Consider the following 26,109-nt stretch of genomic DNA (forward strand, 5'->3'; position numbering starts at 1 on the left):
AAGATTTATACAATGGATTAACAGGAACATTTTAATCAGCTGTCCAAAATCAGCCATTGATTGGACTACAAAATGACCCTGGTCTCTATCCAAAAGATTGAATATGGCTTAATGTTGTATTTTGTTGATTATAGAAGGCAGGACCTGATTTAAAGTTGCTGCGCCCCTAGGCAGCCTCCCCATTCACCCCCGATCTGTCATCCTCCGCTTAAACACAATCCGGTCCCCCCACCTGCTCGCACCCAACCTCCCCCCTTCTTGCACCCACCCCTGCCACTCACAATCATCTTGCCTCTGATGCTACTGGTCCAGCGAGACAGATTCCTATGGGGACTGGGGGGGGCAGGAGATTTAAACCCGCTGTTTCAAGTTCCCACCCAGTCCTGTGTGGAGATGCGGCCATCGGGTGGCATGCCGCCTCCCAATGTTTGCTGCTCTAAGCCTGGGCCTTTGTGGATTGCCCACAACACCGGCCTGATAGTAGGCAGATAGAGGCAAATGTACTTTTCAGGATTCCATGTACTCAAGGATACCCTTAAAGTTTTGAATGCTGCAGCTACGTGTGTGTTTCTGTGTAGGTGCAAAAAGTGAAGGTAGCTCTGGAAATGACAATTCTCAGGGCATGCTCTACTTCCAGGGTTTCTTTGTATCCACGCACCATGTAAATTGCCCTTACAACACATTTTTGTGAAAAGCACCATAGGGAATGGTGTTTTTACACCCACAATTTTGCATGCATTTTTACTGTATTTCGTGATCATAAATTAACTAAATTAGGTAATTCTTTAACATATTTTTAAAAGAAACGTGTTTAATTAACTGCTATGGAAATAAATAACTCCACTGATGACATATTTTAAGAGGCAAAAAATACGTATTTCAACAATTCACAAGGTATTATCTATCCCTTTAAAGTTATATCTCATAAATCATTTTCATATTCTTTAATCCTTTGTGTCCATTTTTTGCAAACCAAATGAAGTCAGAATAAGGGTGTGGAGGCAATTTTATTGAAGTCCAATTAAAATATGTATAAACTTTCATGGTGGACATTTATGTAGGCTATTACAGTCAGAGGTAACGTATTGCAAATAGCTCTGTGGCTAGTTGAACAGGGTATAATCATGTCTTACTAGACATCCCTCCCCTGGAATAGAAGGCAGGATTAGTGAAAAGATGTATTGGTCTCAAGATGGTTTGTTCTCAAGTCATTTACCAAGACTACAATAAGTACATGTACAATATATGATATGATAACCCCCCTTAAATGTCTGACCAGTTTGCACTTTAATGTAGTACAAATGGCTCAACAGAGTGCTAAATGGTACTCTATATTCTTTCTTTTTATGTGGCTTTAGATATTGCGATGTCAATGAGATTTGCAGGCAAGTGGACCACATACACTCAACCTGAAAAAAAACGTAGGTGTTCTGTGTAAAATTAATGTGGTAACATAAGTAATTACTGACCTCTTTTGTAAGGATGGTCCTGCTTTTCTGAACTTATAATGAACAGAGCAGCCAACAAACAAGCTGCCAAACTTTCATCTTTATATAAGTTATATATGTATAAGGTATATATTATATACAAACTAGAACCCTCTTGAGCTCACATATTAATATGGATAGTTGATATTGTGCATAACAACTCTTCAGCATCTGTGACAGCAAATTCACAAGAAGCAACACTGACAGTACCATCAGTCTTGCTTTCTTAAGTACTTCATATATGCATGATTTAATGTCAGATACAATCTTGTAAATATGGATATTATTCTCGAGATGAACAATTACAATGCTTCTTCCTTTGATAAACAGATTCGGATCATTGTGGAACTGAATGGCATGCATTTGGCTTGCATCCCCTCAGATTTTCTGGGCGCTACCTTTGAATACTTAAACATTATTAAATTGATTCAAATATGCTGTGCAATATGAGCAATACAGTTCTGAAAGCAAAACAAATTGTAAGTTTGTTAACTGCAAGCTTATAAGATAATTTTATTATTGGCACTAAAACTAGAAAAGTTAGTTCTATGTTATTTTTGTTGTTCTGTTGCATCAACTGCAAATCTTTACTTTTGCCAAAATATAGATTACTGGCCTTAAATAATACTTGATAATAATACTTTAAAATGACTTGTAGATAAGGCAGAACTCTATTCTTTTGATTAAATAGCCTTACTTGAAAGTATTTGGCTTTGGCAAGATGAAACCATTGTCTTCTTTATATTAAAGGTATTTGTTGGAAGATTTGTATCTTGACGAGTTTTGTTTTGAGGATTGTGAGCTTTTTTCCATCGTATACAGTATAAGAGTAAAGCTCCCCATAGACGCGATGATTCTTCTTGCCGAACGACCGATTTTAGCGAAGTCCGACCCATCCTTCGAAATTATCGTGCAGTTAGTGGGGTTCGAACGATCGCACATCTCAAGATTTTTCGATTTTTCGGCCGACATCTATCAGGAAATTGATCGGCCAGGTTAAAAAATCTTTATCAGTCCCAAGCAGGCAGCTCCCCTTTGTTTTCCTGGCAAAATGGAAAATCGTGGTCTCACGATGAGGATCGGATCTCAACATCTATGGCCAGCTTAAGGACATCATTTGATTTCTCCACAGCTCACCATAGTGCATGCCTCCTTCATGCAATTGTAGAGATGATCTTTTAGGGAGTAAGTCAAATTACAAGTTTTGTTAAAGCAACCCAGAATATGTTAATTATTGCTAAAATATTCAAAGATTGATTGGGTTGTAAGCAAATTGGTCTATGAATATGCTGATATTTTGATGTTACTGAGAAATTATGCGAAATGGAATACTGACAAACTTTTTTAAAGAATTTGCAGAGAATTTACTTCCATCCAGTTCAAGCAAACAAAGTTTAAACCAAATGTTTTCTATGTTTTAGATAATGCATCATCATCACGCAGTCCATGAAATCTCCTACATTGCAAAGGACATTACCGATCATCGAGCGTTCGGATATGTGTGTGGGAAGGAGGGAAATCATAGATTTGTGGCAATAAAGACAGCACAGGCAGTAAGTATACAAATTTGTACATATCACAGAACTTACTGTATGGTTTAATGTAATGGATGTTTCATTTTATATTTCAACGTGAGACTAAAACGTCCTGGGGTTCATTTTTAAACAGTGAGCAAATTTGAACCTGGGCAGTAACCCATAGCTTTTTTCAGCCAGCTGCAGGTTGAACAGTAAAATCAATCATCTGATTGGTTGCCATGGGTTACTGCCCAGGTGCAAATTTGCCCAGTGTTTATACATGAGCCCCAATATGTATTAAATTATTTACCAGATTATGTTATAACATAGCATTTCTGCTGTCAAAAATCTTCAGTGAATTGCTCTTTAAAAAGGAATGAATTGTGAATTCTTAAGAATTGAATTGAAGAATTCTTTGTGCCTCATTTCAAAAAATCAAATGATGCTCAGGGCTTTATTCACATCACAGACTTTCATGAGATCACACAAATCTAATAATAATAATAATAAGTATGATGTGTCTGTTCAGAAATTTCTATGTTTCCAGCATAGAAACCCCCTGAAGACATGGAATGTATAATTCTACAATAATTTGATTGAATTATTTGATTGGAAAAGCATTCTAGCCTAATTCAGAATCCTGCTATGATAAATACAATGGGTTTTAAATATAATCTTGAACCACTGTCCTGCCCAGCCAGATTCGCACCTCTCCTCCATCACACTATAGCCTTAAACTGCAAGAATTATCTTGCTTTATCCTGCTGGGCATATAAGAGCATTAGTCAAAATAGGCAGATAGGGGCAAGTGAATACCGCTGCTTGGCAGCTTAGTACAGTGGAAGTCACAGTGAAGAAGTAGAATGAATGACCAGACTATAGGTGCTTATGTAAATACAAAAGTGATATTTTATATAAACAGTATACTTTACTTATAGGTACAAATACAAATGTTTGCTGGGGGTATCAATTATCCATTCAGTGGGGTCAACTATCTACAAGCTAGGTGGAGCTATTTGAGACTAGCTGAAGGCAGAGTCTGGTTGTTTTATTATATCATTCTAAACCCTTAATAATATGTATATTTTATTAGCAATTACCCATTGCTTTTTTGCTCAATAAATACAGAATATTCTGTCTAGCAAATGCAACAAAACATATTAATTACCCAGATGTTAACAGGAAATACTGCATTGTTACCAGAACTACAAAATGTAATATGGCAGATTTATGAAAATTTGAACTCGAGAATCCTCATGGCTTCCCAGTAGTTTGATTTTTTTTATCACATTTATTAATGTTTTCCTGACTGTCAGTGTTTTAATGAACTGGCACATTTATCAAAGCCTTTTGGCTTTTATTAAATGTCCCAAATCATTAGAACTTATTCAACAGCCATATTCACAGGCTCAGTTGTAACGCTGAGCTTTAACAAACATACGATACTGATGAGGGATAAATAATTTTCCATTCCCCTATGAATCATGGATGGTGATAGGCGAACCTGTCCCGTATTTACTGTGAAATTCGCGAAATGGCGAAAAATTTGTGAAATGCATAATAGTTTTGACGTGCCTCAATTTTGAAGCCCGTGACAATTTTTATACATGCACCTATTTTGTCCAAATGCATTAAAGTCAATGGGTGTTTGATTAATTTTGACGTGCAACAATTTTTATGCGCTCGGCTATTCTGCAGCGCTGCAATATTTTCTTAATGCATCGGATTTTTTGCTGGCTGAATTTATGTGCTGGTGGCGAAACGCGGAAATTCACCACAAATTTGCATGGAAATTCACTAATCATGGAACCACAGAAAATTATTTGATATTTTTGTAAAAAAGGAGTGGTGAAATATTGATACTGATACTTTAAAATATAAAGTAGAATTTTTTTTTTTTAGCAGAGCTGCTACAAGTATTGTTATCCCTTTTTATTTTGCACTATAATAAAATGAAATATCCATAAGCATGCCAAAATATGCATTATTTGCTATTTTCTCCTATCTCAGCACATTTTGTGCCAGTACACTTTATTATGATCAACAGTTCCATGCAAACTAGAGGAAAATGCTTAAAAATGACAGCTCTGCTTTTTTATATTACCATACTACGATAGTGTTATCAGGAATAATGCTTTTGGATTTTATTTTTTTAAAGGTCAGAGCTGAAAGAGTTCATTTCAAATATCCTCTGCAATCACTTATATACTTTGAGATTCCTTTATCACTAGTCATCTTCTGATAAACTTCCAGCACTCAAATTCTATTCTTAAATAGTTAACCAAGGACACTATATAGTACTAGACATAGTTCTTAGTAGTGTAAAACTGGTTCCATTTGACTTGATTTCTTAGTAGGGTAGTCTGTTCAACACATTATTTAATAAGTAATGTTAACAAAAATAGATATAAAAAGTAATCTTTGTGAAAAAGGGGACTGGTTTCCAAAACACAACTGTTTAATCACTTTTGATTTCCTCCAAATTTATTGTCAAGAACTGATGATTTTAGCATTGACTTTCACTTCTTTAGTGTGCACATAGGCTGACATAGAAGGAAAAACAGCCTTATTTGACATTAGCCTTAGAGCTGCTTTAGGTTGTCCCTAGAGTCAGTGTAGCTAATAATCTAATATAGGTACATAATTCTCAATCAGTAACCTATACCAATTTGCTTTGCTTGGTTAAGGATAGTTAGAGCAATGAAGACAAATGTCTAATTAATTGCTATAAAGAGTAAATTGTCGATGAAAGCAAATAGGTGTACTTAATAGCAATGCAAACATTTATCCTCAACATAATTAAATATTTTGAGGAATAGCTGTTTTTTTTTTAATTTGCCTATGTATAAGTTATGATTGTGTGTCACCATTTGTTTATAACCCATTTACAGTACTTGTTGTTTAGATTATTCAATTTACTTGCCTTAGTTTTACCCTTAATTGAAATGCAAGTCCTTCCTGTATTCTGACTTCTAGCTTTAAAGTGAACAAAAAGTATAGTACTTTTGTCTATGCAATTTAGATGATATATATTACAATTTGTACAGACGTCCTAGTTTATATGGCATTCTGTTTTACTTCTGTAGCACATTTCACTAGTGTGAGTCAGAAATATTTTCCAAATATATTTGTCTCAAGCCTCCACAGAAGCTGTGTTTTCCTACCTTACCTCTTGATTAATCACCACCTCATGAAACTTTGATTTACATGCAAAATCTAGCATTTCAGTACGCACATGATAATATTTAAGATTCAGATCTTATATACAATAACATTCTTTCTCTTTGTCAAAAGCATTTTAGATGAAAACGTTGCCAGAAACTAATTTCAAATATTGTACTTCCATTTTAGGCAGAGCCTGTCATTTTGGATTTGAGAGATTTATTTCAGCTTATCTATGAGCTGAAGCAGAGGGAAGAAATGGAGAAAAAGGCACAAAAAGATAAGCAATGTGAACAAGCTGTGTATCAGGTATCTTTTTGGCCTTGGCCTTGGTTTTTTGAAAATGCTAGAAATGTCAACAGGCAAACCGATCAACCTTGTAAAAGTATATTTTAGTTTATATGTGAAAACAAAGGAGTTTCATTTGAGAGTTTATCTGAGATACAAGATGGTTTTAAACTCACTCGGGTTTTTAATTTGTGATTTAGTTTGTAAATATTTTCGCTATAGGCCAACAGGCCATTGATAGTTTGTATTATTCCATACAGTATTACATTGAGGAGCATATTTACCAATATTCAGATTTCCTTTTTTTCACAAATCATATTTTTTCTCTACAAATTCGAGTTTTTTGGATTATTTAAGTAGTAATTATCTGAAAAAATGTTTTTTTCCCATACTTTTTATATTTGGAGAGTAATAGCATTTAAAAAGTGGTTTCAAAAGGTTCTAATGCCACTGAAATTTCACCTTTAATAAATGGGCTTGCCTGTATCAAGTGCAATATACAGTACGGTCTTGTGACAGTTCATCATAGGATAAACCTCATTGCTTGCCCTAAAATTGTTGTTATACTATTAAAAACAGTAATAGTTAATTGTAATTCTGGGAGATGTAGTATATCAACAACCAAAAGGCACATCTTAACCTTATAATATGATACTAAATCTGAACATTTAGTTTTCTGTGATTTCAAAATACATCAAACATCTCACTTTCTAACTGTAGTTTTCATACTTTGGTTTGTGTCCCTTTCCCTCTTTACCTCTGCTTACCTTACTTCAGACAATTTTGGAAGAAGATGTAGAAGATCCTGTTTACCAGGTAACATCTCCATCCATAGACCATGCATAAACTAGACTAATTTCATATGTAATGTCTTATAGCATTCAGCAAAACTAATTTTACTTAATAAACCATCATATTTTGTATTGCTATAGGTCTGTGTGGAAGATATTATTCTTAATATAAGCCTAATTCAAGTGCTTTACTACTTAAAGCCTAAATTAAGTGCTTTACTACTGATGTTCAGCCCTGCCTATTTACAAAACATCAAAAAGTTTCCAAAGCCATGTCAAGTCAATGTTAATTTATTAAAAGGCTACAAACAGTTGTAAAATGTTTCAGCTAGATAGAGAGATAGATAGTAGAGACAGATAGACAGATATAGTATTACAAATGATATGTTCTTATAGGTCCACTATATATTTAAGCTACTGAATGTATTCTCTTTGTGATAGGTTTGTTATCTCATCTCTCTACAAATAGTACAGTGAAAAGGGTTAAATGTCACATCTTAAATGCTGACACTGAAAAGTTTTAGAAATACTAATGGAATACTAATGGAATACTAATGGAATACTAATGGAATGTCTGTATTTAGTATATGAATACATTTGATGCCTTTTCAATGAATTACTTGAATATGGCACAATGACAATTGGGCAAACTTGAAAATGTATTAGAAGAGTGTTTAGTTAATATACACAAATGTGTTGGGATATTTAAAAAGTATTCTGTAATGAGAACTAATATCCATCCTCAATCCACATCAAGGGCATCATTCTCATAGTTCTACAAAATATGGTGGTTCTACATATATAGTGTTATGATGCATACACACATACATTAAATAAGTCTTTGTTTGCTTGGTTAAGTAGTTTATTAGCTTAAACACAAATATAGCTGATTTAGGCACACTAACACACATTCGTATTCAAGCACACTTGTTCTTTGAATATATTAAAAATAAATCCAGATATATTTACGTAGGAAACTTCTCTAAGTATGAGTTGTTTAACTGCTGCTAGTTGGCTTTTGTTTTATGCATGCAATGTTATTTCAATATAAACCTAGAACATAAAAGCTCAAAAAATCACATTAGGTTATCTAGAAACATGTACAGGTAACCCAGTAGCAGTAAATTAATTGAAAATATCACTATATTAGCATCAATACTATCATCCCTATTGTTGTACCATGTAGTAATCAAGTTAACTCTTGGAAAAAATGTCTGTAATTCAAATTCTGTACTTGAATGTGCATTCACTCTTTATATTGGAAATATAAAATTTTAATGCTGGCATCATTTAGTTGCAGCCCTTTAAATGATTTTGCAAATGCCTGTTTTGTCTAATAATTTTAGTTTGGTTGAATACTAATTCTTGATTTCAAGTGTGGTTGGTCTAATTAATTTTTTATTGGAGATGAGGTTGAAAAATACATTTAGTTCTGCAGAAACTCTCCAGTTTTTACTGCAGTCTTTCTTTCTTATGTCCCTCAGAATGTTAGCTGCTTATGGGTCCCTGATCTCTGACAGACTAGGGAAATTGTTTTAATATAGCAATTCTTTCTGCCTGTCACAATTAAGACTTACCCTCGGGCAGTGCACAACAGTAAGACTTGGATCAATTTCTTGAAGACCACAGGGCATACGAATTTGCAGTAAAAAGTTTTTTTTGTAAAAACGTCCTTTATCAAAACAGAAACCAACGGTAATTTTATCATAAAGACTTTCAACCACATGAATAACACTATGCATTATTAGACTGAGTAGGAATATTCTCTAGATGCTGAACAAAAGAGTGAATGCACCTCAAAGAAGAGACCTTGCTGCTGCTGCTTCTTTAACTTTAATTCTGAAACTCCCAACTTTTCTTTCTTTGCTTTCTTCCTGTGCTTTCTGCATATTCCTCTTTGGATGATGTCATAGTACATAGTATTTGAGGCTGGCCATGAATCCATAAGAGATCCAGACAATGAAGAAAGCATTTATCAGGTATCTATTAAGAGTTTAGCTGGGTGCTACTTGATTATCGGTATGGAATGGAGACCACAAAACTTTGACTATATATATATATATATATATATATATATATATATATATATATATAATGCACAGCAGTCTGCTGTGAATCTGCAGGAATAATATGTCTAGCTTGTGTGCATAATGAATTCAATAGTGAATTCTGAATTCAAAGGTAAGATGTGCAAAGGAACAGAAAGACTCAGTGTAGACCTATTCCCTGCATCCACTGTCTTCTCCCCCCCCCCCCAATATTAGAGCATAATATAGAGTTGGTACTGTTCTTACAAACAATAAAAAATAACTAATACATACATTAATAGAAATATGATTTGGGTGACATTATGTTAAAAAATTTATAAATCATATATATGTGAAATTGCTCATTTTCGTTCTATGTGTAATACCATGTAAGTTTATCGGTAAAGGGACATATGCATACAATAACTGCAACAATTGTGATTTACATGGCTTACAAAGTAAATATTCAGGTGAACACTCCAAGTGTTAAAGGAATAGTTCATTGTAAAAATAAAAACTGGGTAAATCGATAGGTTGTGCAAAATAAAAGAAAATATTTCTAAAATGTTTCAGATGTCATAGCCAGAACCCAACTGCCTGCTTTACATCTCTCTAACTCTTAGTTAGTTGGCATGGGTCATAACCGTCAATTAATTTGCTTTTGATCCTTAGCATGCAGGTCAGATTCAACAGTAAATGGTTATGTCCCCCATTCAAGTCTCTGATTGGTTACTGACTGGTAACAAATAAGAGGAAATTTTGTTCTGGTCATTATGTTAGACATCCAGTCACTCCAGCATTTATAGATTACATTTTGGCTAACCAACCATGTAAGAAACATTATTATTTTTCACAGCCTATCTATTTATCCAGTTTTTATTTTTACACTGAACAATTCTTTTAAAAGAGAACAACTCTTGGATTGGTAATGGATTAATGGTGTTCATTACAATTATGTATTGATGGAAAGCAGAAACAAGGTGCCACGAAAAAAAAAACTCCCATAGACTGTAGTTTGCTACAAAAATGTTGCGCAACAAACAAACATTGTCTCACAACAAAACATTAGCATCAAAAATGTTTAAAAGATTTTTTGGTGAAGCGAAACAGGACATCACACTTATGTAAAGACTGGCTTGATCAGTGCTTTCCTGTGACAATGATACTATTGAATGTTTCCCTTTAGTCAGAGATGATGAGAACACTTCTAAATGTATTTGATATATTAGCAGTTTGGGCTCTTGCGTTTTGCTATCAACATGAGAATTAAGAGAACCAGCAGATTTGTTAAAATAATGAATTTTTTTTTTGCAGTAAGATACAGAGAGAGAATTATTAAATTGTGATTTAAAATAAAACCCTCTGTTTAATTAATACACTAAGGAAGTTTTTCTTATTAAGCATTGAGTTTTGGTAAAAACTCACATGTTTGGGTTAAAAAAAACTAGACTTTTTCAAGTTTTCTTTAGAAAACTAAATTCTTTCAAGATTTATTATACCCCAACCCTGGAAATAGCTCGAAGGTTTTTTTTTGGGAAAAACTTCTAATCAAATTCGATCAAATGCGCTATTACTTCGATTCATACGATTCAAATTCGGACGAATACGGAACTATTCGATCAAAAAAGTGTTTTGCCACCAATATGAATTAGTGCAACTTATTAGAAATTATTGCGTTTGGTATATTGACTTCTATATAAGAGATCCCATACCTGTACGTATTGCTTAATAGTTTTAATTTTCCCTCACAACCAAGGTAGACCAAGTTTCCATTGCACATGAAGCAATTAAACTGATAAAGTGATTATTTCTGCACTCAGGCATATTACTTCTAGTCTAGATAAATACATGTGACATTGCCTACTGGGTTTCCAAGAGTGTCATGTAAAATCGCTGTATTGCTGTGCATCATCATTATTGTAATTATTATCATCACTATACGAAAACACAGTTCACACCATTCTTCACACAATTATGCAGTGCAGTGTCATTGATGGAGACAGAAACTTTATAATTATGATATCTGACCCTTCCTGACATTTTCAAGGAAATTTATGATGGAATAATGGCTATTAAATAAAATTATGTTTCATTTGAGCAGGGGTATAAAACAAATAATTAGCAGTATTAGAAGTAATTGGGTGTCCTTTAAACAGAATTGATATTTCACCTAAATTGCCTATGGTGCTAAGCCTTGAATGTCAATGTCTCTACTAAAATTAAGGTCCTAATCCAACAAAATATACATCTGGACTTCTTCACAGGTTATTTAACACTATAAATCAGATACAAATCTAATCTAAGGTTTCTCATGTTGAGTATATCCTCAAAACAGCTTAAGTTTAACTAATAATTCTCCCTTCTTGAAAATGGTAGTGCCCTCTAAATATAACTGCAAAGCACTGTCAATATTAAATTTTAAATACAGTTGAAAATTTGGCCAGGATATAGTTTATAAAAGCATACTAATACTGAATAAGGAATCTTCTTCAAATGCTAATCTTCAAAAGAAATTTTTAGCTAAAAAAAAAGTCAGGTGGAATTAGTTTATTTGCTGTGCAACAGTAAAACAAACATGCTCTACATTTTCCAGTAATATATTTATCTTTATTTTTCTGTAGGTTCCTACCAGCCATAAGAAAGAGGGGGTCTACGATGTGCCAAAAAGTCAACCTATAAGTGTACGTGTCATTTTTCATCTTTCTAATGATGACATTATTGTGTTAATAATAAAGTATAGCAGAACTCCCTTTAATAATGCACATTATTAAAGATCCGTCAATTAGCAATCATGGTATTCACTGAGCTACTCCTTTATCTTTATTTAGCTGAAACTCTCACTTTACATTTGATTTTGACAAGTTTTACTTGAAAATGAAAAAAACATTTCAAACCCCAATTTTGCAGTGTGCATGACTGAACCTGTGGTGAGAATTACATTTGCTAAAGTATAATATATTTTTTACACTTGCCTACCAAGATATGGTTAAAATATCCGATAGACTAAAACACATTCTGTTAAATACAAAGAAATAGAACTATCCCAAAATGTATGTCAACTCTCCATGTAGATGGAGGCCCCGAATGCACCGCAACTTAGGAGAGTTGTCAATAAAAGGGCAGGCACTTAAACACTTACGTTGTAAGATAAAGATATTTATTGTGGAAACTACAATTCATCCTTAGCCTGATGTGTTTTTTTTGTATCCTCAGTATGTAATAACATACATAATATACATATACACCTTTTTAAAAGAATAGGCAGACGCATTGGAAGATGTGGATAAATGTATGCAGAAAAATATAGGAATGCATTACATCTCACATGATGTGAAATGTATATCGCGAATACATTTTTCTACACTTATTTATCCATGTATTTCAGAATGCCTGCCTATTTATTTTGAAATGTTGGTATATATCAGCTTCTTGTGTAAGGTCTGGGGGAAACCTGGACCTCTATGCTCCCTTAGTGAGTTCTACCTTTATTTCTTGATTTTTATAGCAAAAGGTTTACCACCTATGGTCAGTGAAAGGCGTAGTTTGCTTATGGTTTGACTTTAAGTTAATGCAGTTAACTGCAGGTAAGTCAAGCATATGTGTGAAAATGTGCATCTTGCTCTGAACATGTTTAATGCGCATAGATGTCAGGCATATATACATTCCATTTGCCTACAATTAATTCAGTGTCACTGTAACACATTTGGGTGTGGATACAGGTCAATATTAGAATTCTAGACCTTACAGATAGTTATGCACCCATAGTATAGAACTTTGTGCTTTATAAACAATAGGTCACTTTGACTAAAGTATGCCATACACAACAAGACTGATGATAAGTCCAAAGTAACAGGGTAGAAATGTTTATTGTATGGTGTTTTAATAGACACAGCATTAAACACATCTAGGAATTTATGCCACAAACCAGCTTTAAATAACTCTTACCCTCAAATGATATAAAAGGCACTAAGTTTGTCCAGTAGTCTTAGAAGAAACCTTTCAGTTAGCCAGAAGAATAAAAATTTATATTTATGGTATTAAAAATCTGGAGGTTTACATACATCTACAGATTTACTATCTGCTTATGTCTATGCACTTTTTACAGTGTGCAGTATTCTGTACCCCCTCCCTCCTTAAAAGGCCCATTAACCAATCTGTGTGGCATTATGACATTCCATATTTGTTTCATCTTTATAGGTTGAGAGCTCAGGCTAACGTGAATGTGGTCCATTAATCGTGCCAAATATGAGCATAGCTGTTAGGTTGTGGAATTTTTACAACAGTCAAATAAATATTGCAAATGGAAAACAAATAAACAATAAATGGGACTTTGTTTTTTCTGTAGATAAAGTATGTTAGTTTTGAAGAGTTGTCAAGTCTTTGTGAGAAAATTCAATGACAGCACAGAAAAGGTCAATACAATAATTGCTTTATTCTTCTGAAGACCAATGTGTCAGAGCATATCATCTTCTTTAAATGAAATCATCAATCATACATGTCTGTTATCCAAAGTACTGCTGGTGTCTTTGTGTTAAGAATATACTGAGCACATTAGCTTAACCCTGACACACGGTGGAACGCCTTTTCTACTAGGTTTTAATTATAATGTTGCCCTTTGTTTTAAATGTTCTATCACTGTCTCATGTCAAAGAGTAACTTATTAGTTTGCCTTATATGTTATTCTTTGAAACACTTGTAGTAGTGTGCAACGGCCAATGTGTGTGTATATGTATATGTATATGTATATATATATATATATGTATATATATATATATATATATATATATATATATATATATATATACTAATCACTTCATTAATTAAGACTATTTTCAAGGTGTTTACCTTGTTCATATTATAATTATATGCACATTATATCAGACTCCATCTGAAAAATGTCTGAAACTAATTGTCCCATTGATATAGTTCTCACAAATGTGCTTTGCTCAGAAATCTCATAAAATATTGCAATTTTTAGAGCATAGACTGTTGCCAGGTACTGGATATTCAGAAGTTTCCTTGGTAACTCCTTGCTTTGTTCCATCTGCACAGTAACACCTATTCCCACCCTTTGTACCAGTCCTATATTATAAATCTTGCTTTTATCTATAGTGTTCCCTCATAATGCCTTTCCACATTGCAGCAGAAAATACAGATTATTTTTTATATTACAGATTATTTTTCGGTGGTCAGAGGGAATTTGATAATAGCATAATGATCATGTTTGTTCCTTGTGGGGGCACTCTTTCTGGGATACTTGGGTTGCCTCCTAAGTCTCAATGTTTTTGGTCTCCTGAAGTTTGGAGAAGTCCTAAATTTATTTTTCTTGTGACTGTGGACTCCTTTCAAAACAGACATTTTGGCCTAGAGAAACTTAGCCTCAGTCTTTGGTGGGACTGCTTCCTTCTTCGCTTTAGGAGCCATCTTGGATTTGTTTGTATTACTGTGTTTATATAAAGGTCTACAAGGCTGAGTTAAGTCATAGACATGAACAGGAGACTTTAAAATACTACCTTACAGATCTTATCTGCGATGCTGGCTATATAAACTCTGAATAGGCATTAGGAATTCAGAATGGATTTTGAAGTAACGGATAAAAAGCAAGGCATCTCCATAATTTGTAAGGCCATCTGAAAAAAATGAACAGGCACTTGAAGAAGATATCTTTAATGCAACCAAAATAACAAAGCTAAGAAAAACAAATACTACCCACATAAATTTATTTTTCAGTGTTCTTCCTTATATACCACAAGTATCCCTGCTGTAAGACTTGGAGTAAAATTCTAAGATTGGTTGGTTTGTTCTTATGATATAAGCCAAATGAAAAAAACACCATTATGTGTAGAAATTGAACTAGAGTTGTAGGTAGGACATAAAAACATAAAACCATAAAATCATAAGGCTGGAACACAGTATTATGCTTTAACTGTATTTGATAGAAATACTACACATCTGCTATGTGTGATCAATAAGGTTTATTAAAGGAGAGCTAAACCCTAAAAATAAATATTGTTAAAAATTGCATATTTTACATACTGAACTTATTGTACTATCCTAAAGTTTCAGCATCTTAATAGCAGTAATGATCCGGGACTTCAAACTTGTCACAGGGGGTCACCAACTTGGAAAGTGTCTACAACACTAACATGTTCAGTGGGCTCTGAGCAGCTGTTGAGAAGCCAAGCTTAGGAGTCGTCACATATTATCAAGCAGAAAATGAGGATGGCCTGTCATATAAACTGATGCTACAAAGATTATTAAATTCTCATTCTATTTATATTGGTTTCTGAGCTGACATGTAGTAATTATCTGAATTAAGTACTAATCAGTCTTATATTGGGACATTTATATTCTTTATATACAGTATATTATGTGTCGGTCCCTACTGCTATGTGCAGTGAATGATCAGAAAAGAAGAGGGCTACTGGTGCATTTTAAGTCACAGATATTTACTGCTAAAGATCTTTGGTTGCCTTGGGTTGGTATAAAAGCCCAGGACTTAGGGAGTTATTTATCAAAGGTCGAATGTTAGTTTTTTTTATACCTGGAATGAATGTGAATGAACTCCTAACTCGAATGGTATCTTATTTAAGAAAAAACTTGAAAGGAAAAAACTTGATTCTGCGAGTTAAAATTGTGAAACAAAAAAAACTCTAATCACTCTAATCATTTGCGTTTTCAAGAGAAATCCTCTGAAAAAAACTCTAACATCCCATCTGCCTCTTCTGCAAGTCCTGCCCGCCAACCAATCAAAATGTAGTAGGCAGTCTTGTTAACAGACGCCTTTAGTATATGTGTGTGCCTCACTTTCAACCAAAGGTGGTAGTGAATTGAGAGCCAAACGGGAGATAGGGAAAAATGAACTTCCGTATGCACATTTTTCCCTGTAACAGGGCGAAGAGTGCAGTCTGTATTCTAAGAACTAAAGGGAATCTAAAGTCGCTTTATTAAAAATAATATTTGCACCTGCCTCATATAGATGTGAATATCGAACGTGTTTTACTTTACCAAATAAATATCTTCGCTAGGTCTGGTAACAGCTCCGTGATCTCAGTGATCTGTTTCAGTTCAAGATGCCACTGTTTTTAACTATGCGTCATAGTTAACTATGCATCATAGATCATGTGAGTAAGACGGAGCTGTCAGTCAGGGGCAGGAAGAAGCCGATCTTCTTTCACCAAGCTACACACCCCCTAATCAGTTGGCAGCAGACATTGAACAGAGAGGAGCTCTGCTATAATAACATTTAAGCCTATTGCACATTTAATTCACAATTAAAAACACGATCGATATACATATCAATGTGAGGCAGGCGCAAATATTAATTTTTAATGAAGTGACTTTAGATCCCCTTTAATTCATTTTTAGCTAAAACAAACAGATTCTCAGATTATTCACATTTTGAAATTTGCCACAAAGCTACATTGTGCTCCAAGAAACCAATTTAGTGAAAGAATGCAGATGTTTGGATGGTGACGGATCATCATCTTTTTATATCGTTTTCTTCAAACCATGTATTTTTCAAACATATTATTGTCATCTGTCAGAAATCATATCATTTGCTATTTTATTTGTAACAATTTGTATAATCTGAAATTCTAGTTAATTATTAAAACAGTTCTATGAAAATATAAAAACAGGCAGCACATTTATTTCTTTTATCTCATATGTCTGGCAGAGGTGTCGGCAAATCTATTAGCTAATCAATTGTGGTTGCATGCTGTCTCCATTCTTGCTGACAAGAGCCAACTAGTTTAGCCTGTGCCTAGAGTAATGGTCACATAGGAAATAAGTCACAAATGGCAACTGAGTTTGCCTGACAGTGTTTTTTGCCCTTGTCACCCCCTGGTGTAGTATTTGCATGAGGAATGAACCTTTGTAACATTGTCATCCATTACAGAATAGTTTAGATCATGCGGTTTCATGCTGGATAAAACTTTCAGGTTCCAGGTAAATGAAGCAGCACAAGGCCCAGCTTGATTATAGACAAAAGTTATTAATGCTGTCTGTGGAAAAGAGCCTTGATTTATTTGATGAACAGAAGACAGACGTAGAATTCCTAAGTGCCATATTGATGACTATTTCATGAATATTTCAAGAGAGGTTTATGATGGATTGGATCTTAGTGCTGAACAGCTACTTTATCAGACAGAATAACAGAGCAGTGACCCAGAACTGTTTGAAGGTTCTAATTTAATATCAACTGTTATAGAGACAGGGTTTAGTCAATCATCATCAACTGCCAATAACACAAAAAGCAATCATCCAGTGTGAACTTCCAAATACAGAAAAATCTACCATAAAAATTGTTCTCTTCACTGAACAGTTGCCAGTAGAATGAGAGCAGTCACTTAAAACCAACCGTCAGTGAAACCTCACAAAAAAATGCCATAGCAGCAGGGAGAAATCATTTATCACTGGCATCCAAGGGGGCACTACTCTTTTAGCATCAGCTACTAAAGAGACAGATATGTTACAGAGTACCACTAACTCTGCTTTCAGTTAGTATAAACTATTCTGTTCACATGTGTTTGCTGCCTATCTACCAGTAAGCATGGTATAAAGCATTTACAATCATTTACAAACATAGATGATGCATTCCATCAGTGCAGTAACCCATAGTAACCAATCAGCAATATCAGCAATTCATTTTGATCCATTATCAGCCAAATAATTGGGTGTATAGGGTAAGCTCTGGGGCAATTTAGAAGTGTTGTTAGTAGCTAATGTCCCATGAGACTTATGTCTCTTAACCAAACCTCTGAATATGTGGTGAAACACTATAAAACAATGCTCCTTAAAACTGCAAACCCTGTCCTCATACACTACAATAGTTACTGCACATTTTCTTGAAGGGCTTGGACAACTGGTTTAAAATGATGTGTCAATCGGCTCTAAGTCAACTGGAGACTGGAAGGACTGGCACTTTTATTTGATTACAACAATCAAAGGCAGAAAAAAAACGACAAAATGCTTTGCTTACTGAATGTCCTACTTGCCCAAAATAGTGTATAGAAATAGCATAAAACTGAATCGGGAGCAATCAGAAAGTGTTGGAAGTGCTCTGAATGACCTATGTTACAAGTATGCTGTGTAGATTTAACTCCACCCATAGATGAGGTATTTAGGCTAATCATACACATGAAAGTCAGTGAGAATGTGACCTCTCAAGACTCACTCCACTATATCAGTCTCCCCAATCAGCTCTATGAGCTCCGTGTGCTCAAAAATGTTCCAGACGGCACTCCAGATAAGTATAAAGAGATGTATTTATTGCATCATAGTGGGTGCGTAAGCTGATGATGTTACCCACAATGATACAATAAAGACACCTCTTTATACTTATCCAGAGTGCCACCTGGAACATTTTTCTTTTGGACTAATCATACACATGTTGTGTTTGTTTGTGTGTGTTTTTGTATTGTGTCTAGCAAGCATTTAAAAGGAATGCCATGGCCAACAAACGGTATCTTTAAAACTTTTAAGGCAAACTATGAGATTTAAGAGATCCATAAAACAGCTGGTTTGAAATGTTTTGGTAGAAGCAAATTTAAATGTTATCAAATGCCAAACCAAATGTATTGGATAAATACCTCAAATGTTGTGGTCTCACAAGACATTAATAATTTACTTGAATATCCAAGTGTATTTAGTGACCTCCATTAATCACCCTCATTAATAACAACTTCAACCTGGTTTGTAAATGTTAATGGATGAACAAATCATCTTACAATGAGGAATATCTGTGTCATACCATTTCAGAACCACAGTTACAGTAAATAGACAGAGGCTGCCAATCAGCAAAGCAGCCTTTGGTTAGTACCATAGATAAGGCCATGTATTAGTGCCTGTGTGGAGGGTGATGAGACATGAAAGACAAATGACCCCTATCTGTAGAAGTGCACTCACCATGGATAACCAATGGGTCCGGGTGCACATGCCCGAGACCTTCAGCTAAGGGGAGTAAAAACATGAACATGTAAAGTAAAGGCTGGTACAGACCAGATCTCAGTTTAAAAATGTGCCACTTAAAAAAGTTTTATTAACAACAAAGTATTACATCTTATTTGTGGTACAAAATAACCTAATGTGTTTCATGCCCCTGCTGGGCATTTAAGCATAGGTTCAATGATTAAGTGCCTAGGAGGGGTCAAGTCTGTGCCAGCCTTTACTCTACATGGTCGTGTGATGATTAATGTAGCCAAATTGTCTTCAGGACACCAGAGTAAGGTTGAGATAGGAATGTCACTTCTCTGAGTTGTTACTGTAGACTTTGTTGAGCCCATTAAAACAGGCACAAGTGGAGGGAGAAGTAGAATGAATAGGAAAAGATATAGTTTTCTAAAGTATGTATTGCCTTCTTAACAAATAAACATATCTTTCCTGCCTTTGGATAAGAGTACAATTTCCAGTAGTTCTTTCATCCTACCATCCTATTTTATATGGAATGTGTTACTTACTTATTGCTGACAAAATTCTTTGAGGCACACATTCAAAGTAGAAATTAATTGACAGTTCTGGACAAGCAATTATGGGAATAAAAAGAAGGAAAATTGAAAATCTATTCAAATATTTGATCGTTATTCAAGTTTCATTGCATTACAATTACATTTGTCTTTTACAAATACCACAGTTTAAAGAGGTTCTGACATCAGAAAAAACTTTTCTTCTTTTGAATAAGAAAAACCCGTATTATTGTGTAATGCTACCTAGGGTGGGAATGAAGTGCTTTGCTCTTGAAAAAGTTATTGGCACTTGCTTGCATGGATGCATCCATTTTCTGGTAATTACACAACTATTTATATTTCTGTTCTAGCAAACAATAATATAATATCAATTTATATTAATGAATAATATAAAAACAATAATAAAACTCACAGACCTATTCTACCCATGATATGTTTGCTGCTGTGCACTGAAAATGTGTCTCCTATAGCACACTTTCATGTTGGATGATTGCCCCCGCCATCCTCAACAACAGATTATATATAAACAGTAGCATCTGAAGCACATTTTATAATAGTGCAGGGTTAGACTATTTAAATACCTGTAAAAGCCTTTTATTTTTTTAGTTACTGGTATTTTAACAATGACCGTGAAAGAGAAAAGGAAGTTTGGTTAAGGCAAGGTAAACTTATGTATTGATTTTCTAAACTATATAAAACCTGGACTTGAGAGGAAATAACAGAATATCATTACCCAAATTGAAATAAAAATGAAATGGTATTAAAAGGGATATGTCTGTAGTACATGATCCCTTTAAGAAACAGGGAGTTTTCATTATTTTCACCACTTCCCTGCCATTAACATGATTAATGTTCCGTGTGTTTCATTACTGCGCCTTCCCCCTTTTCCAATTTCATATATGTTCATTCATTTTTATGTTCCCATACTCAAGTGCTCATGTTCATTGTTCTGTATGCTGTTAATCATTCCATTGTCATCATTCATTCTTTACTGTTACAGAATGGAGACTTAATAATTTTTGATGAAAGTCCTTCTGATGCCATTGAGGTAAGGTTGGCTTAGGTATAAGGAAACAAACTGTCATATAAAAAAAAATATATGGATTATATTTCCAGTGTATACTTCATATGTATATGTAATGATTAATGAAATGATACACTCACAAACTTTATACTACTTGTGAATGTATTAAGCTGTTAAGGATATTGTGACTCATCATCAGCATGTAATAAGAATAAAGACTATATAATAAGATATCCTTTTGCACCCACAAGTGAAATTGGGGTCTCACAAGTAGGGATGTAGCGAACTTCGAACATCCGAAAATCGTTCGATTCAAACGATCGAATGATTTTAATCGTTCGATCGAACGATTTTCGTTCGAATCGAACGAAAATCGTTCGATTTTAGCGATCGAATGGTCGAATGGTCGAACGATTTTGACGCGAACGCCTATTGGCGAACGTCGCGCGACGTTCGCGAACTTGCGGCGGACGCGAACAGTCGAAGTTCGCGCGAACTAGTTCGCCGGCGAACAGTTCGCTACATCCCTACTCACAAGTTTGCCATAGTCAGTTGTGTCTCGTGTCCAAATCCTCTCTTTGCACTTCCATATAGTGTTACTGTCCCCACTGAATTTGTGTCAGTTTGTCCATTGTTCCCACATCATCCTACATCAATTACTCCAGCAACCTTAGTGATATAGGATCAGTTCAACACTGAATGGCAATTGCATTTTCAGTTCAATTATGGACAATTTGCGTTTAATTCCTGTGCAACCGTGCTTCTTTCAACACGTCTGCCATAATTGAGACAGACGTCCCCTCGAAGCTGCAGTCACACAAGGCTTATAGGTGTAAAGCGCTGCAAATGGGTAAAAAAATATGGTGGCTTGCACCTAAAACTACACTTTGCACACTGTGGCTGGTGACGTATTTAATGTATTAGTGTTCACATGCATAACAGAGCTTCTTTTTTCAGGATGTTTTTTTCATATATACATAAAGGAACAGAGAGGAGCAGAGCCCTTAAAGGAAAAGTAACACCAAAAAAATGAAAGTGTTTTAAAGGAATGACAATATAATTAATGTACTGTAACCCAAACGTGTGTATCTGCTTCACAAACACAACTATAGTTTATATAAACATGATGCTGTGCAGCCGTGGGGGCAGCCATTCAAGTACAGGATACACAGAAGATAACAGATAAGTGCAGAACAATCCCATTGTAAACTATAGAGCTTATCTTTTATCCAGGGGTGATCCGTGGGCTACTGCCGCCTGAGGCACCAACCCCGATGCCGCCCCCCTCTCCTGCTCCGCGCTTAAAAGTTTTGCGTCAGAGCGAGTCAAAAGGAGCTGCAACACTAGCGAAACGAGCGTGTCCTGCGCTTTCTGCACTAGCAGAGCCGAATTTCCGGTTTAAAAAATGGAAATTCGGCTCTTAAAGTTACAGGAGGTGGCTTTTTGCCGCCCCTTGTAACTGGCAAGTTTGTCACAGAACTTTGAATGTTTGGTTATGAAAGCAAGCTGCAAATAGGCCTTCTTGTGTAAAATGAGATCAAGTGTACTATAAATGATTAATTTACAGAACAGAGCTACACAATAGCAGCATCCATTTAATTGCTTGATTTGGAAAATATACATTTCAATGTTTCAGTCCATTAAATTTAGCAGTACGCAAGGCTGTTTCTTTTTTTAGCTTTCTTCCACTGTTATTGACTGGTCCTTTACTTTAAAACTACATGATGTTTTCCTAACCTATTGCTTTTTATTTTTCTTAGAATGTTAAAATAAGTGTATTGCAGCATTGCTCTAGTGAACACATTTATAACTAAGGCGAACTTAATCAACTGCACTGGCATACACTGCCTATTTTCTGTGTTAGTGTATTGGTCTTTTCTCTATTTTATCTCTAAACTATTGGTAATAATACATGTAACTCTAAATTAAAAGCTATCACAAAGTCCCATAATTGCCTAGGAAGATTGCCTAGTCTTCTATTTTCCCAGATGGAGTCCAGGCATATTAGGGTTATATCACATGTGGTAGTTCCCACACCATGGGAAAAATGCAGGCACTACTATCAGCCCAAACATTTGCTCTATTGTGACATTAGCTGGAGACTATAGCAGGAAGAGACTTTCCAGAAGCATCTTCACTAAATAATGAGTAGACACAGTTTTAGAAATGGACAGTTTTCAAAACAAACAATGGAATTAATGGCAATTGCACCATGATTATAAACATAGAGTGGCAATCCATGAGATCTAAATGCAACAAAGGAGTTATGCTTTGACTCACATCTGCTAAACGTTGTTAATTAGTAGTGAAGAGTAAAGAAAATGTTCTTGAAAGCTTAAAATACACCCTTTTTTGACATGAGCGCATTCAATTGGACTTATGTACACAGATAAACTTCTATCTCTGACTCTCAGGAACCATGTCCCAAGCCCCTTTTGGCTGGCAGTTATGCAACCCTTTCTCAACCTTGTTCCAATGTGAAGTGATAGATTCTGGGACTTAAAGTCCCTCTGCTTCCATAGTGGGTGATACACAGATTCTTCCCTTTAAAGGGTAAACCGTTGAATTACATAATTCTTCTACCTCATACTTCTGGGATAGGGAGAATAGGAAATATGAGCAAGGATTCCTAGGATCTTGTCAAAGAGGGGCAGTTCAGAATACATTATGGTGTAGGGTTACCATATCCCCTGAGAGATTTGGGGCACCTCTAATAAATGCATGTCTACACTGATTTTATTCAAAGTCAATTGCAATGAGTGTAGTCCTTCTAGCTAGAGGATTTCTAGATGTGCCCCTGAATTTTCATGTGGTCTGGTTACCTTAGTATGGTGGGATAAGGTTTTATAAACAATAGGCAAAGGTTGCAATGTCTATGACTAAGCATGAAACGCGTTACGCTTTTTTGTGGGGTCTAATGTATTTTAATATATAACTGTATATTCATGATTATATTATTTTGTGGCTTGATATATGATATATTGACCTACTAACTACAGTATACACGAGTGCTTCTTTTCAAATTTTTGTTTTGTGATAAATAATAGACGTGCAAGCAAACCAGTAACCAAACCTTATGAGGGGATGGGATTGTTCATTCAGAGGGGTCTTTGCTTAAGCTGGCATGGGCAGATAGGGGTGACATGTTATAGAACAGGGTGGAGGACGGATTATAAAAAAGGATATTGTAGTTTGTGAAAAAAACTATATTAAATAATAATAATAATAACATAATACAATAAACAATTTAATAAAACTTAAAACTCTGACAGTGACATATAAGGAGCTGTTTTTGTAATATCACAAAGATGCTTTGAATCAAAATGTATTTCTGATATTATATTAAGGGAAGTAATCCTCATTATTTACAATTAGACACAAAAGGTGATATACAGTATAGATATGAAAAAGTATATATTAATAGATTCAAAATGATAAATGTGTATTCAGTACCTTTGACCCACTGCTGTTTCAGATTCTAAGTACTATAGACTTTATACCTTGCTTGTCCATTGTGTATAGGCTTCCTCTCAAAGCAGTATGTAGCCAAATAACTTAATTATTATATGTTATTATAAGAAATCAGTAATGTTTTTTTCTTATTCATTTTTGTTTTCTCTTAGGCTGTTACCCAATTAGCGCTTTTTGGAGATATGTCTACTCCTCCTGACGTAATGTCTCCTTCAGTAAGTAAACAAAAGTAGTACTCCGTGTTCATCATATATAACTCATGATCAAAAATAAAAAATATATTTTTATGATGCTGAATACCCTGTAAAATACATCCTTTTAAATGGTGTTTAGTGATGTTGTCAATTATAAATGGCACTTAGTTTTTTTCTCTTTGGTCATATATTTTAATATATACATATATTTAATACACATGAGCCATGAATACATGACCATGGATACATTATTCATTATTTTATAATTGCTAGGTACTCAATTTAAATATATAAATACTTATGGCCACATATAGAAAAACTGACAGTTACCTCTGCCTGTGCGATTTATATCCACAATGTATAATAATCAGCTGGAAGAAATCAAGAATCATTCACTCATGCTTTTATTTTTTTATTTCTTTGAGCTAAGTAATACACATTGTAAATACAGTATAAGTAAGATATTTGGATAGACCCTCTGAGTGTGAATTTCATGTGTGTGTATGTATATATTTGTATAGCAGTATATAGTTAACATAATCTACAATGAAACCATCAAACATAGTTAGCTCAGTCTTGAAGAAATAATTATTCCTATGCAGTTATTTTGTCTCTGGACCCTTGCCAGTTCAATATTGTAATTTTTATGAACAGATTGTTGAGTGAGTTTTCTATACATTATCATTATCCAGTTTACCAAACATAGTAACCTGATCATAAGAAGCTGTTTAACCCCCTTATGCAATGAAATTATGTTATTTGTAACCATAATCATGTTGTTTGGTACCTTATTGGTACGCCTGGTGCTGTTAAGCCAGTTTCTGTTTCAGTACCTCTTGGACAGCACAGCTATTGATTATCATGCTACATACACGTATCACTGTGTTATTTAATGTATACTTATATTGCCATTGAGTTTTAAATTGCAATTTATGCAATATGCTATTTAGAAACGTAAAAAAGCTTTAAAACCATTGACATTTTTAATTTATATAATATATAAAATCTACATTTTTTTATTATGGAAAATTTTTTGGATGTCTCTTTAATACAGTATTTTGCTTTTGAAAGGTGTCCCCCCCAGAACTAGGGGTAAGCAAAAGGGGCACATGTCTTGGGTGCAACAAATGGAGGCGAGAAGCTGGGCACGTACCTCTTTTGCCCATCTTCCCTAGTTTAGGCCTGGATCTTAATCAGATTACACACGCGTGGGTGGTGGTTGTATGCATGCCAAGTTGAGGAGAGAGGGTGGGTGCAGGTGGGAGCACAACCTTAGACAGGTCACACTGCTCTGTAGATCTAACAGTCTTGTATTGGTACAGAGATTAGGCCACTCAGTAAAGGTTCTGTGTAATATGTCAGCTTAATATAAATAAATCATAATATTCAAAACTATTGACCCCAGGCCCACATGAGTTAAGGTCCCCATATACAGGCAGATATTAGCTGCCACCTCAAGGTGGGTATATCAGGGAACGCGACCTTGCCAAACAAGCAAACCTCCGTTTGTATGGCACAATAAGCTATTAATAGTAAATTATATTCTTTTAGACAACTGTATTGTCCACAGACTACTTGGCTTTAGTGTTCTTTTCCATGAAGTTGGACTCACTTTTGCATAAATTTATCAGTTGTATTAAAGCTATAGCTAAAGTCACATGAAATTTCATAGAGTATAAATC

At 34.7% G+C, this 26,109-nt stretch overlaps 1 protein-coding gene across 12 annotated transcripts in view; it reads left to right on the forward strand.

Annotated features, from left to right (window-relative positions):
• The window catches only part of dab1.L (Dab, reelin signal transducer, homolog 1 L homeolog), a 425,953-nt gene that overhangs the window by 377,526 nt on the left and 22,318 nt on the right, over window positions 1-26,109 (forward strand). For 5 of the 12 annotated variants that reach the window (XM_018258283.2, XM_018258282.2, XM_041590415.1 and 2 more), the window contains 7 exons: window positions 2,909-3,040; window positions 6,356-6,475; window positions 7,232-7,270; window positions 9,159-9,224; window positions 11,894-11,953; window positions 20,739-20,786; window positions 24,386-24,448. In XM_018258283.2, coding sequence (XP_018113772.1) covers window positions 2,909-3,040; window positions 6,356-6,475; window positions 7,232-7,270; window positions 9,159-9,224; window positions 11,894-11,953; window positions 20,739-20,786; window positions 24,386-24,448 — 528 coding nt within the window. The remainder of the gene's footprint in view (window positions 1-2,908; window positions 3,041-6,355; window positions 6,476-7,231; window positions 7,271-9,158; window positions 9,225-11,893; window positions 11,954-20,738; window positions 20,787-24,385; window positions 24,449-26,109) is intronic. The other 7 variants (XM_041590413.1, XM_041590417.1, XM_041590418.1 and 4 more) reach the window with 5 other exon arrangements.

Source organism: Xenopus laevis, chromosome 4L (assembly GCF_017654675.1).
Source record: "Xenopus laevis strain J_2021 chromosome 4L, Xenopus_laevis_v10.1, whole genome shotgun sequence".
NCBI classification, from domain to species: domain Eukaryota; kingdom Metazoa; phylum Chordata; class Amphibia; order Anura; family Pipidae; genus Xenopus; species Xenopus laevis.